The sequence below is a fragment of the Leucopleurus acutus genome (assembly GCF_964270905.1).
Source record: "Leucopleurus acutus genome assembly, chromosome: 11".
NCBI lineage: Eukaryota > Metazoa > Chordata > Mammalia > Artiodactyla > Delphinidae > Leucopleurus > Leucopleurus acutus.
Window position 1 is genome coordinate 32927974 of NC_139152.1, and position 15626 is coordinate 32943599.

A 15626-nucleotide genomic window follows, 5' to 3' on the forward strand; every position below is an offset into this window, starting at 1 on the left:
TTACTAGTGATTATAGATGCTTGCTTTTTTAATTCCTTAATAACTGGGCCTTAATTCCAAAAATCTATGGTCATTTCAGTTTATAAACAATATATATGTTGGATTATGTCCCTATTAAAGTTCCTGGTACACAGGAGAAAACACTGTAGATTTTCTACAAATGACCTCTGAAATAGAATAGTACCAAGGAAGAATATATAATCAACTATTTTATTAACAATTTAGCATCTACAGTATACTGTGAACTGTAATTAAACACTAGAAAGGAATAAAGGCATAATAAATTATTAATCTCTGTAGGAGTACCAATCCAGAAGAAAGGGGCTAAATCAAATGTCATATATTAGAAGATTCAACTTTTGAATGCATGTTTTCAGTAATTTGATATGGCTAAAAGACAAGCCACCAAAGTGTTAATTAAAAGATGAACACTGCATACATTTCACTTGTTTTATTTATCAAATATCCTCTTCAAACAATATATTAATACCACTTTTCTCACAGAAAAAAATGTTTTGGGTTCTTATAGTTTTAATATTATGTCATAAAGACATAAAATATTATGTCTTTAAATATCTCCATAGAGAATGATTCATAACAGGCTAGTATAAATCATTTTCTATGGAATATATTAGTATGGCACATATATACATATATTATATATATATATATATATACTATTCCAATTATGTATATATAAATTCAGATTGTTTTTTGATCATTTTCTTTCTAATAGCTATGGGAGAAAGATAATTAATTGATAAACATAGGAGGAATTTATGAATCCAAAATGTTGTAAAAAAATTTCAAAGAGGAAGTAGTCTTTTTTTTGAAGAACTGACAAAACTATGAAAAAAAAATCCTATCATGTTCATAGTGTTTCCCACAAACCGAATGACCATAAGTCACCAGTGTCTACATTTGACCATATTCAACACTGGATGGGCTTCATTCAATCACTCATTCACTCAACAAATCTCTTGCGAGCACTTGTTATGTATCAGGCACTGTTTACACCACAGAAATACCTTGGTGAGCAAAATAGAAAAAGCTACTCTCCCTCAGAGACCTTCTACAGGGAGAGAGACAATAGACAAGATAAATAGTTAATAGACATAGCATGTTAGATATTAATAGATAAGTGAAAGGGAGAAAAAATAATCCAGGAAAATGGGGAGAGGAAGTGTTGAAGGGATGGCTAAACTTTTATAAAGGGCATCACTGAGATGGTAACTTTGAAATAAAGCCTGAAGGAAATGAAGAAGCTAAAATGAAGATATTTGAAGGAAGGACATGCCAGATATATGCCACAGCAAGAACAAAGGTCCAAAATGGGAGTATGGAGGAAGACAAAGTGAGCCAGGTTGCTGAATGAGATACAGGGTAGCAAGGAATGAAATCAAAGGGATACAAGAGATATATTGGTTGGAATCTTATAATCCATAGCAATTACATTGGCTTTTACTTTGAGTGAGAGTTACGTTGAAGGGATTTAAGCAGAAGAGTCATATGACATCACTTAAGTTATAGAAAGCTAAATCTGGCTACTGCTGTAAGAAAAGACTCAGGGGAGGGTAAAGGTGAAACCAGGAGATCAGTTCAAAGGTATTGCAATGATCTGGGCAATGAATGGTGGACCAGAGCAGTGGCACTGGAGGTGGAAAGAAATGGTTAAATTCAAGATATATTTTGAAGGAAAAGCCAAGAGGACTGGCTGGTAGACTTTCTGTGAGATATAAGAGAAAAACAGGAGTCAAGGATGACATCAAAGTTTTTGTCATGAGCTCTTGAGAGGATGCAGCTGCAATTACCTGGAGGAATAGCTATGGACATAAGAGTGAGGTGCCTGATTTAAACTTTCAAAAGGAGCTGTCAGATTGGCATTTCTGTGAATGTGGAACCCAGGGGCAACATCTGAGCTAGGAATATCAGTTTGTGATACATCATTTTATAGTTTTAAAAGCCATAGGAATGCATGTGATAACTTAGGGAATTAGTACAAATAGAAAGGTGGAAAATGTCCAGGGAACAGGTTTTGAGATTTTTCTGAGATAAGTCTTGTTTTCAAGTCTCTGTGACATCTTTACTACTATGCCGAATGAAGAATTTCATGGACCAAAACAAGGTTGATAGAAGCTTCAAATCATTAAGCGAAATGACTAATTACCTCTTCATCCTGATAAAGATACATATGTTTATATGGGCAGGGGCAGGGCAGGGAATTAAGTAGGTCTTTTAAATAAGCTGGAGAAACATCATTAATCATAGAATAGAATCTGAGCTGCTCTTCATCTCCTTTTGTCCGCTTGTGTTCTTAGCGGATTACGACCTCTTTGAACTTTAGACATGCCATCTTCAAACATAAGAATGGACATATGCTTCAAAACCATAATGTGTGTATGTATGTGTACTATTTTACCATCTCCATGCCATAAATCTATCTTCCTCCTATATGCAGTTAAGTTAAGGTTTTGTGTTTGCAGTTTAAAACTTAATGGCGTTGAAGGTGTAAAGGAACCTGCCTTTGGATTCTGAGCCTCAAAGAATGTTATATACGCAACTATTTATAGTTGTCAAACCCTGCTGCTCTACTTGGTGATCTGATAACCTAGGATTTAGTCCTTACTAAGTCAAGTCAACTTAGACATATCTACATCTCAATTTCCTTGTTTAAAATTTGAGAATAATAATTCCTGTGCCACCTACTTCATAGACCTTGTTGTGAGATTTAAATTTAATAATATATTTTTAAATGATAAAATGGATATATAATTAAAATGGATTATTATTAAAGTAAATAAAATACATTTAGTACATTTAGTATTTTGAACCTTATTATTAAAGCAAATAAAGTACTTCTTACTCTACTAAGAATTTTTTATTCACGATTATAGCAATGTTGTCTTTCTCATTTATGCACAGGAAAAAGATCTAGTAGGGAAGTCTTATTGTTTACAATCCATTACATTTTTCTATGGATTTGAGTGTTCTACAGTTTCTTGCAAAGGGGAGAACTCTAATTTGAACCAGTTTACTTATTTATCAAGAATACTTATACGTAACTATATCAGTACAGATGTTGATTCAATTTTATAACAACATTTGATATAAAACGGATTGCCTAATGCTTAGCACAGAATAAGTGTCCAAAAAATATTTGAGGACTGAGAGAGTGAAAGAGTAAATAAATGTGTTCATTAAATTGGTGGATATGTAGTGATTACAATTTCATTAAAAGATAAATTTTCCTGTTAAGATTTTGTTTTATTAAATAGCAATCAATAATTCATGAATGTGTAAGACTTCCTAAACCCCTAGACCCTCAGAAAATGAAAACATGATGCTTTGTTTCTGGCCAATTTTCAGAACCATCAGAAATTGAGTTATACATCTCACAAAATAGAAATCATATATGGGCATATTAAATGAGAGAATAAAGATGAAATCCATTGTTCAAAGGGTGGATACTATTGACAAAATATGGAATACTAAGTAATAGATATGGTGTGAATTTTTTTAATGAATAAGAAAGTGGGAATACTCCTAAGAAAAATAACTCATGAAATGGTGAATATGATATTGAATGAATCTCAATAGACTAAAAAGGTAAGCACAAAAATAGACACGAATGCCAGAGCATCGTAGGGAATATGTGAGCCCATGGTATAAGTTGGTATAAATTTCTTTCTAAAAGAGTTTAATGTATAGTTTACTGTGAGTATCAAAGAAAAATTAGGAGCTATAGTGATTTTTTTGGTATAGGTAAATTCTGTTCTATTGAGGTTAATTAACAAAGAAAGTACAAACATCTTCTTAAAAGTTTGTGAATTATTCTTCCAGGGAACACTTAAGTACTTTAAATCTATTTCAAGGAGAAATATATATTATTTATCAAGGTTAGATAAGTGATGTATTTCAAAGTAATACAATGAAACTAGTCAAATGCAGTAAAATTGGCCAAAACAAATCCCTCTGTAATATGGTCCAGACTCTCTTGAGGCAAAGGAAAAAACATCCCAGACATCTATCAATAAAAGTAGTGTTTTTGAAACAGGTGCTGGTACTTATTACTTTTTCTAAAAAAGTAATTTTATAATAATTTATTTTTTAAGCCAGACAACAGGGCTATGAAGAAAGCAGGTGTTGGCTTCTTCAGAGATGGTTAATTTTACCATCTGCATGGGGCAGGGGAAGACAGATAGATAATCGATTGAGCCCCTGTGAGAACTTGGTCAGGGTTTGGCTCTTGATTGCCTAAATTCAGTCTCATTCTTAAGTCCGAGCAGCAGGGCAGCTACCACACCAGTCGAGGAACCGTTTTGGTAGTTCTGGGGTGGAAAGGGAAGTTGGAAGATCTGTTCTGCCTCCCTACTGCTCCCCCGGGGAAGTCAACCAGCTAAAGCTCTGTGTCCCTGTTTAAAAATAGCAATAGCAATTCCTACCTTTATTTTAATGAGAAATGATAGCTTCCAACATATTGCAATTATTCTTTCATCCAAGTAGATGGCTTATCAGTAGGCAAAAATTCGTTATATAAATTTAGATTAACTATTAATATTACAAGTCCCATAAGGGCAAAGGCCAAATCTGTCTTGTTTAGTGACACATAGAAGATAACTCAGTAAACTGGAGAATCCACATTGGGCATTAAATCAGCCAGACCAGTTGCTCTGTAGTCCAACACTTATGTTTCTATCAACATCATGGAAATAACTTCTCTGACCTAGCGTTTCTCCCTTGAAGATTCAAATAGTAAAACATTATCCCATTCCTCGTTTCTAATGAGTCGTAAACAGAAAACTTTCTTAAAATTTACAGAAACTGAAAAATATAGTAATTAAAATAGACTGACCAAAATCATATTTAGTCTAGATTTAAAATACAGTTCTCCATATTCACATAACTATGGAGTACTCAGACTATTCTGAATGCATTTTGTGTGTGGTATCTTGAAATCATTGTATAGCTAAGAAAATCCTTCTTCTGTAAGGAAATCTATACTTTCCTGACTCTTTCTGACTTTTTGGAATTTAATTTTTTGCAGAAATCATTACAAAACTATTAATTTTCTTTTTAAGTGAGAATACAAAAAATATTTCAAAATTAGACAGGTTTACAGTTGTTAAAATATACTATAAATATTATTTTGGATCAAAGATTACATGGAATTATTTGTGCCCAATGCCAAGAACCTGATTTCAGCAATTTAAGCAGCCCCCAAAGTTTCTTCTTATTTTGTTTCTCCTGTGGTTTTTACCTGACCTTAAATCAGCATAAGAATAACAATTAAGATAATAGAATCATTCACAGATATAAATGCCTAGAAAGATGTATGCTAACAATGATAACTCTGAGTTGGAGAATTATGGTGGTTTAATTTTCTTTCTCTTTTTAACTTTATCTGTATTTCCTATTATTTTAATAAAAATAAACTTCTATAATTAAAAAGTTAAGATGAAAAAACAGAATAATCATCTTCATTCGCTTTTATAATATTGTATATTGCTGGAGAAAATTACATAGCTAATCTAAATGGAATCCCCTGGATTATTATTCTCAAGCATGCTGAATGTATATAGTGTGCAATTCTTATAGTTTTTCCTATTCAGCTCTCTTTCACACTCCCATTAGCAGCTTCACCAATCACCTTGAGTTCCCTGAAGCAAAAGGGTATTATGTCACGATTTTTTCTGTGTGTGTGTGGTACACGGGCCTCTCACTGTTGGGGCCTCTCCCGTTGCGGAGCACAGGCTCCGGACGCGCAGGCTCAGCGGCCATGGCTCACGGGCCCAGCCGCTCCGTGGCATGTGGGATCTTCCCGGACCGGGGCACGAACCCGTGTCCCCTGCATCGGCAGGCGGACTCTCAACCACTGCGCCACCAGGAAAGCCCCATGTCACGATTATTTCATTTTTAAAAGATCATGACTTTCTACCATCTTACATCTAAAATCCTTTCTAACTTGAACTAAGAGATCCCCTCTTTTTCTGAGGTGATCTTCCTAGTGGCAGTTGTCTTCACATGGTTATGATGTTTTAAAGGGAATCAGCATATTGTGACTGAGAAATACGCATTGCCCAGAGTTCCCTCTTGCACATTACTGCTGCACATGACTACTGGGGGGTCATTCCTCAAAACTGGAAGGGGATATAGGAATAGAAAACTGCATGAAAAACAGCAATTTAATGAGGAAATTCAACTTTTGGCCTAGCCAGCCAGTATGTTTAGCCAAAGGAATTTCCTACAGTTAAAAGTTACCATATGATTTGCTTCCTAATATTTAAGAAAACAAATTAGATACCTTCCTCAGGCTTCCCTGGTGGTGCAGTGGTTGAGAGTCCACCTGCCGACGCAGGGGACACGGGTTCGTGCCCCGGTCCGGGAAGATACCACATGTCGCCGAGCGGCTGGGCCCGTGAGCCATGGCCGCTGAGCCTGCGCGTCCGGAGCCTGTGCTCCGCAACGGGAGAGGCCACAGCGGTGAGAAGCCCGCATACCGCAAAAAAAAAAAAAAAAAAAGATGCCTTCCTCTGTTTCTGTAGTTTTCACTTTTTAATGTGGCCAGAATAGGCTATGTAAACTCATTCCTAAATCAATCATTTAAAATAGGAGTATAAAAATAAAAAGATATAGAGCCACAGTATAGTTAGTAATCTTGATTTTATCTTTTAAATGCAGTAGGGAAGATGGAATTTGGAATTATTAGACCTGGATTCAGAATCCTAATCCTTCTTAGCCATGAAATTCTAAGCAAGTCATTTAACCTCTCTGAGTTTCGTTTTGCCCATCAATGAAATAAAAAATAAAAATTAGTAATCCATAAATAATTGAGAGAGAGAGATATATAATTGCTTAGCATCACTTTATACTCACTCAAACTACAGTAGCTTTTAGAAAATTTTCAGTTTATCTTGGCCTATTTCCAACTTCTTGGCTCTATAAAAGCTTAGATTAGATTATGTGCTTATTACTAGAAAGCAAAATCTTTGCTTTTGGAGAAGAGATTAATACTTAGTCAACAATATTTTAAAAGCCTACATTAGGTTATGGGCTAGCTTATTATTAGAAAACAAAATCTTTGCTTTTGGAGAGGAGGTTAATACTTAGTCAACAATATTTTCTTCTAGATGATCTTAGCTACCGCTGGCTTCTAAATGAATTTCCTGTATTTATCACAATGGATAAACGAAGATTTGTGTCTCAGACAAATGGCAATCTCTACATTGCTAATGTTGAGGCATCAGACAAAGGGAATTATTCCTGTTTTGTATCCAGTCCCTCTATTACAAAGAGTGTGTTCAGCAAATTTATCCCACTCATTCCACTACCTGAACGTAAGTATCATATTTGTTCCTCTGTTTTTGCAAGTTTGTCTGCTTATGGCATACTTACAATAATGAAAAGAGATATCCAGTGGGGAGAACAGCTGTCTGCTCTGTCGGAGCAAACAGAGGATACGTACTTTGTAAGCCTTGCCCTTCCTTAGTTTTTCCCATAGAGAAGATTTACATCATAAAAGTGTCCCTAAGGTGGTTGAGTTTGGACTGGTTGCCTCTAGCTCAGGGAATGCATAGAGAACCAATCAATTCATTAGCAAAATACCAATATATCATTTACAATGGGAATCACCAGCAACTGCTTTTTGTTTCATGTCCAATCCTACTTCTTAGTAAATTCATGAAAGAGAATGAATGATTAGATCAAAACAAACTATAGTGATTACAGAATTGGGGGGCGGGGGGAAGAAGGCAATTGGATTATTTTGATATTTTTAAGAACTATTTACATGAAGCAAATAAGTATATAAATTGCCTTTCTACTGTAAGTAGTGTAGGGTATGACTACCGTGGTGCCATATTTGATGACCACTAACATTCTTGACTGGCCTTTTCTCAGGCTTCAATTGAATGAACTGCATTCCGTTTTTTAATGTACCACTTCCTGAGAAATCAGATCACAATATGTTTTCTTACTTCACATTATTTTTATCTCAGTCCTGCTGCTACACTCATATTGCTGAGTTCAAGCTTCTGAAGAAATACTGGCACTGTTGTTGGCAGACTTAGGTTTGGTTCCTACCACTAACCTTAAGTTGTATATAACAATGGGGAAAAGTCCATCATACCATAAAGATTCTATTTTTATTATTCTTCTCAAGATAGCAGTCACATGGTTAGAATTCAATAAATATCTTCTGATTTTCTGGCTTTTTTTCCCCTCCCAAATCTTAGGAGATACTCTCACCACTACTTCGCAGAGTGAAAAGGAGCCATCATGTAAAAATTTCCCTAACTTTCTTCCCTATGCTTCCCTCGACATTCAGTGCTTCTTTCTTTCTCGGTGGAAGAAGTGCTTCTCCTGCTGCTCAGGCTGCTTCCTCCAGTTGCCCTGGTTCACAGTCCATTTGATTCATTTAAGGACATCACTACATCACTCTTTCCTTTCTTTTCTGAATCTTCAAACTCTCCTCCATTCCTTTCCCTCTGCATATTATTTTGTATTCAATGAATAAGTGAAACCACTTCTTACTTGCTAAATCCAAAGGATATTTTCAGGCCTGATACTGTATGAATTTTGACACTTGTTGATCTCTCTGCCTCTCTTGAACTCGCCCTTCTTTTCCTATTTTTTCTGACTACTTCTGCCTCCGCTCATCTCCCACCTGCCTTGCTGACAAATTCTATACAGTATCCTTCATCAGATCTTCCTCCTTCTAATATTTCTTTCTAATCTTTTTTCAAATATTCTCACTCATTTACACCTTTTTCTCTAGTAGCCCTATGTGATGACTCCAAATTTGCATCTCCAAAACTTTTCCCTATATTTAATCCTGAATTCTACCTACATCCTGGGCTTGACACACAGAAAGTTCCCAAGGATGTTAAGTTTGAAATATTCCAAGCACATCTTTTATCTCCTCTCTAAACCTCCTCTTCTGGTGTTCTTCATCTCATTTAGCAATACTGTCATATTTCTCATTTAGCGATAATTCGGGGGAGCATTTTTAATCATCAGCTCCTCTCCACTGCCATCCTCAGGACAGTGAGCACAGCGGTTCCCATTTAGGATATAAGCACTTGGGAAGTTTGAGGAAAATGTGGAACCCAAAGATAGTGATTCAGCAGACCTATGATGTGACCCATCCTAGACCCCTAGGAAGTGATCTGCAGGTTCAACGAGCATCCCAGGTGATTCTGATTAATTGGATTTTTGATCTGTACCTTGAGAAAACATTGATCCAAGGGGCAGTTCTTTTGATTTTGCCTGTAAAATACAACTTGGATCTGCCCTTTCCTTTCTGTTCCCACTGCAACTGTGCCCTCGTTTAGTCCCTCATCTATTTTTCTGAATTTATGAAACTCACTACCTTAGATCTCTGACTCTCTGCTATTTTTCTTCTCCATATTCCTTCCTTTAAAACCGACAACAAGGTCTTCTACTTAAACCAAAATTAAGATTCATATCACTTCTTTTATCAAAACCTATTAGTAGTTACCCATTGAGGAAATTAGCTTCAAAATGTTTAATATCACAGTTTCAAGTCTTCTATGTTGTAGGTTCAAGCTCATCTTCAACTACATATGCTTCAATATCATTTTGATTCCTAGACCTTTTATAATTCCCTGCACACTCCTGAAGTTGTGTCATAATATGCTATTTCCTCAACTTGAACTGGTCTGGTTCAAATGCCCTCTTTGCTTGAAATTCCCTTGGCCCCTATATACTTCCAACAATCCTCCTTGGCTGCCACTCTTTCAGAGCATTTACTTTTGTTTTGGCTTGTATTTCAGGTCTTTGTGTATCTATTTGTCTTTATAGTGTTATACAGTGTAAAATACACACTCATGTTGTGATCCTAAACAGTGTATTTAGCCTTTCTGAGCCTATTTCTTCCACTGTAAGATAGAGGGAATTACATCCTTCAATAATGACATGCTAAATAAATGTTGTCAATTGATGAACACGGTGATGTTTAAATAAACAATTTTCTTCTTTCCTTCTCTCCTTCCCTCTTTTAAAATTGTTTTCTCTTTTCCTTCATCTCCATGGACACTCCTTTATTCTTTTCTTCCTCTTTCTTCCCTTGTCTCCTTCTTTTGCACTCTTCTCTCTTCTTTCTTCCCTTATCCCTCATTTCCTTCCTTTTTCTCTTTTTTCCTGATTCCCATAGAGTACCTGGCAGATCCAAGTTGTATTTTAGAGGCAGAATCAAAAGGAATGCCCCTTGGGTCAATGTTTTCTCAAGGTACAGATCAAAAATCCAATTTATCAGAATCGCCTGGGATGCTCGTTTCATACGTATTTTATGCTTGTTTTATACCTATTTGATGCTTCCTAAAGAATTGTTGAATTTTTTAGTTATTTGAGTCAAATTGGTTACACCGTTGTCAGAATGAGCCAATATGATTGAAAATGCTTAATAAAATTCATACTGTATGCATACTATGCATAAATAAACAAATCTATACATTGTGACATGATCAGATATTTTCCAGTACTTGTACAGAGAAAAGTCTTCCATACTGAAGCAATTCTAATCCTATAAAAACCACAATGTTAAACAAACGCTACTCTGCTTACTAATTAGTTGATATTTTTGTTTTTCTTAAATTAGGAACAACAAAACCATATCCTGCTGATATTGTAGTTCAGTTCAAGGACATATATGCATTGATGGGCCAAAATGTGACTTTAGAGTGTTTTGCACTTGGCAAGTAAGTATACTCACAGTTTTTATTAACATATATAGAAATACATTAAATTTTGTATTGTTAGGAAATAAATGTTGTAAATATTTAGCTATAAACATAGAGTAAATTGTCTTTTAAGAATTGTGGACCATTAGCTCTTACTTTCTCCTATTTAAGTCCTGTTCCTGATATCCGTTGGCGGAAGGTCCTAGAACCAATGCCAAGCACGGCTGAGATCAGCACATCTGGAGCTGTCCTGAAGATCTTCAATATTCAGCTAGAAGATGAAGGCACATATGAATGTGAGGCTGAGAACATTAGAGGAAAGGATAAACACCAAGCAAGAATTTATGTTCAAGGTAGAGATATTGTTTTAATTTTCCATACATTTAATCAATATCTTATTGAAAGCCACTTTCATACTTGAAAAACTAGCATAAAATGATTAGTTTAAAAATAGTGATGTGAACTACATTATGCAAAAGGATAAAATATTCATCTTTATGTCTAATTAAGTCACAAATATGAGTATATAAGTTAAGAGTTTATGCCACTGGTATCATAGGAACACCAATGGATCAATAGTAGTGTTATTGATAATTTTCAGAAAATATAATTCATATAGTTTGTAGACTTTTCTTCAAGCTCTCTTTTTTATTTGTACAAGAACCTAGGCATTATGATTTAGTTTAACCCAGTGGTTCACAAACTTTACCATGTTTTAAAATCATCTGGGGGCTCATTAAAAACACAAATTGCTGGTTCCCACCCTCAGAGTTTCTGAGTTAGAAGGTCTATTTGGGACCCAAGAATTTGTATGTCTAACAAATTCTTGGGAGATGTTGATGTTACTGGTTCAGGATGCACACTTAGAGAACAACTGGTCTAAGGAAAAGTTTTCTTTAATATAATTTTCTTGGCACAAGTGTTTGATTCTCACACATTAAAATAAGCTTATGTTTGGGAGGAGAGAATGTTGTTTCTCAGTCAGTGCTTGAAACTTTTCAGGCTGAAATCATCCCTACAAATCCATTCACAAATCTACAATGTGAAGTTTGCAGGTCTAAATAAACATCTAAATAAACATCTAAGTCTTCAACAAGTGTATACTGAGTGTGTCCTCAGAGGCAGACACTATGATAGGAGCAAGGACTTAAAGGAAATATTCTGTCCTTGAGGAATTCATACTCTAGTCATATCATACAAAACCCCCAAATGTATACAAGCATATACAGTCAAATAAATATATACCCCCAATATATATAATTATAAAGAAAATAGTGAGAGTGCGATATGGAAAATTACATAAGATATTGATAAAGCATATGGCAAAGGGGTACCTTAGTCTCATCAAAAAGATACATGATAGGAAAAACTGGAGATGATGCCTCAGCTGAACTGGAATACCAGAAGGCTGAAAGGGTACTGTGACAGGGTCAAGTCCAACCCCTACCCCTATCTCTCAGACCCCAGGCCTCTGTCTATATCGGAATAAAGTAAGTGTCTCCGATGACCCAGGATTTGCAGCCTCACCACCACCATCTCATAAAGTCCACTAAGATTAAGATCATTTTACCTTCACCCTGTGCATTTCATTTGCCTTAAGAAGCCCTTGGTCCAGGGCCTCCTTATGACCTGCACTTTAATACCCACAGAGCTCTGCACATGTCCTACTTAGTCTCTATTTCCCCCTCATTCCCAACTTCTGACGTCTTTATACTATGCTTCTAGAGCACATAGTCCATTATCAGAATCCCCTATATTCTCAACTTCTTTGAACATTCCCTTTATTCTCTTGCTCCAACTGAAACTTGGCTCTCCCTTAAAGACACTTTCCCCTGTAGACCATTCAAGCAGTGGCTGATTTTTCTTTCACAGCCCTCATCCCCAGGAGTGACTGGCAGTACTGCCAATACCTGCCTCCCTGCTCTTCACTGCTATTGCTAGACTATCTTTCTTTTCCTTTAATCATCCAGTTTACAATCTTATGTTAAGTCGCCCCTCCCCATTCATTGCCCTAAGATTTTCACTATTGACAACTCTCACCAACTACAACTCTACTCCTGACTTCATTCTTGGTGACATAAAATCATGTAGACTAGGGGCTTCCCTGGTGGCGCAGTGGTTGTGAGTCTGCCTGCCAGTGCAGGGGACACGGGTTCGAGCCCTGGTCTGGGAGGATCCCACATGCCGCGGAGCAACTGGGCCCGTGAGCCACAACTACTGAGCCTGCGCATCTGGAGCCTGTGCTCCGCAACAAGAGAGGCCGCGACAGTGAGAGGCCTGCGTACCACGATGAAGAGTGGCTCCCGCTCACCGCAACTAGAGAAAGCCCTCACACAGAAACGAAGACCCAACACAGCCAAAAATAAATAAATTAATTAATTTAAAAAAAATCATGTAGACTATAATAACTTTTCCAATAGTTTGCCCTCTCAGTTCCTTTGAACTCCTTTCCTCCAATGATCTTGTCCTACAACCTTCCTCAGCAACTCACTCCCACTGCCATGCTTCAGATCTTATTGTTACCCTTAATGTCGCCTGGCAACTAGACTACATTTCTCCAGATTCACTTACCTCTCACTCTCTTAGATGACCATTTCATGCCTTCATGATTTCCTTCAAACCCACAGTACCTCCTCCTTCAACCTTCCTCTCAGCTAATAACTAGGTTTCTTATTTCACAGAGAAAATGGTAGTAATTAAATTGGAGCTTTCACAAACTCCCACTCCACATCTACTGACACCTACTTCTCTACACTTATCTCTTTATATTCTAGGTTCAGCTGCTCTCTGAGGTCAACATCTCCACTTGTACCCTAGACTCTACCCCTCTTACATAATAAATTAACACATAATTCTTTAAAACTTTATATGTAATTTTGAAAGATTTACATTATAAGAAAAAGATAAATTATTTTAGTGCTATTCGTGAATTAGCTTTCCAACAAAACGTGGTTCACAAATAGAAAAACAATTATGAATTTAATTACAGTTACCTAGTGCTGTAATATTGTAAGATAAAGTTTACCTGCTGACCTGTAGAAATACAATTTCACTGACTCTATCATTGATTTTATGACACAAAGAGTATTTGATGTATTTTCTAGAGGAAGATCAACTAAGTGTAATATTTGTCCTCTTGAGATAATGATGAATGTTGACTTGCATTTGACAATTTTCAATGTCCTTTACTTTTAAGCATTTCCTGAGTGGGTAGAACACATCAATGACACAGAGGTGGATATAGGCAGTGATCTCTACTGGCCTTGTGTGGCCACAGGGAAGCCCATCCCTAGCATCCGATGGCTGAAGAATGGATATTTGGTATGTATGTTCAAGTGCTTTGCAGTTCTTGAGCCTATGTTCCGGTAACATTTCTGGGTGATCCTGGGATAAAGTTAGCAGGAGTGTCAATAGATTAAGGGCATCTAGTCCCTGAAATATAAAAGTCTCCTTTAAAAGAAAAAACCAGAAAGTGAACATAAAGTGTCTTTTTCCAGCTTAAACATTTTCTTATGTCTACCTTCTCTCTCTCTCTCTCCTTATTGTTTCCTTTGTTCCACTTTTCACCCTCTTCCTATGCATCCATCTCTACTACCTGATATTGTCCTCTTTTTCTTGCCACTGTTTCCCTGACCCCACAGAAACAGAGGTAAGAATGAAGGTCCTACCTTTAGCCCTGGGGACAAGTAGCAGCAGTGGGGTCCTTCTCTACCTTCCCACTGTAATCTCCCAGCTGGGCCAAGAGGGAAAAAAGGTGGACTCTCTTCTCTGTAGGATGAATAGAACAAGAGCCACTGGGCATGGTAAGTGGGTTTTACTTCCCCATACCATGAAAACCCCACTCCACTAGACTTAGTTAACAGTGGGGGCAAAAATAATGTACCTAAATGGAAAGACAACCAAGCCCAAACCCAAATGAAACCATTTCTATTAAAGTCTATCAAGAAAATGTGTTTCACTTTGTGTTCTTTCCAGTATCATAGAGGGGAATTGAGACTGTATGACGTGACCTTTGAAAATGCTGGCATGTATCAGTGCATAGCTGAAAATACACATGGAGCCATTTATGCAAACGCGGAGTTGAAGATCTTGGGTCAGTATTATTTCTGGTTTCTGTTAACAATCAGCAAGAAAGCAACATGTTAAAATGATCCTTCATTATATACAGATTATATTTAATTTCACATTACTTTCTTGAATTAGAAGTTAAACATTTCTAAAATGTGGTTTGAAATAGAATGATATTATTATTTTCCTTTCATTCATGAATAGTAAATAAATTGGAGGCAACATGGAGTATAAAGGTTTTTAAGACTTTTTTAATGGTAAAGCAAACTTTACACATGCCAATTTTTATGTCTTGTTCTCTCCTATGTTTGGGCAGCTAAACACTGCCAGGACATCACATAGTGAAGATTGATGCTTCCGCAATGCCTGTGAGCCAGCCTCAGATGAGTGTTTAGCACTTGGTAGCTTTATCAGTCCCTGGGTCCCTGGGTTAAAATTGCTATTGAAAACCTTCGAGACATTCCTCAATCCCCTTACCCCACACTCACTCCTACTTTCGTATTACTTTCTTACTTCTCCATGAAAATTGAAAAACACTGAAATAAAATATTTCAACCTCCCATCCCTCTTCAAAACTATCTGAATCTTTACTACACTTGTCCTTTTGATACTCTTTATCCAGAGGACGATGTATCTTGTCCCAAAATAATCCCTTTATCTCTGCCCTCAACAGACATCCTTTCTTCGTGTGCATGTGTGTGTGTGTGTGTGTGTGTGTGTGTGTGTGAGTGTGTGTGCATATCCTCAGGCTGCCTCTCTTTCTGGTCATGCTTTCCTCTTGAATTCTCCTCTCTTTTGTCCTTGGTGATGCCATGCTCTGATACCTCCCAGATTATTTTGTCTTGATCGCCTTCATTTTCC

The 15626-nt window shown here is 36.6% G+C and overlaps 1 protein-coding gene across 3 annotated transcripts in view; it reads left to right on the forward strand.

The window, feature by feature from the left end:
* Positions 1–15626, forward strand: part of CNTN1 (contactin 1) — a gene marked incomplete at its 5' end in the record, with an annotated part of 162667 nt that overhangs the window by 15685 nt on the left and 131356 nt on the right. For all 3 annotated transcript variants that reach the window (XM_082849223.1, XM_082849224.1, XM_082849225.1), the window contains 5 exons: positions 7128–7334; positions 10616–10715; positions 10869–11050; positions 13894–14018; positions 14673–14790. In XM_082849223.1, coding sequence (XP_082705349.1) covers positions 7128–7334; positions 10616–10715; positions 10869–11050; positions 13894–14018; positions 14673–14790 — 732 coding nt within the window. The remainder of the gene's footprint in view (positions 1–7127; positions 7335–10615; positions 10716–10868; positions 11051–13893; positions 14019–14672; positions 14791–15626) is intronic.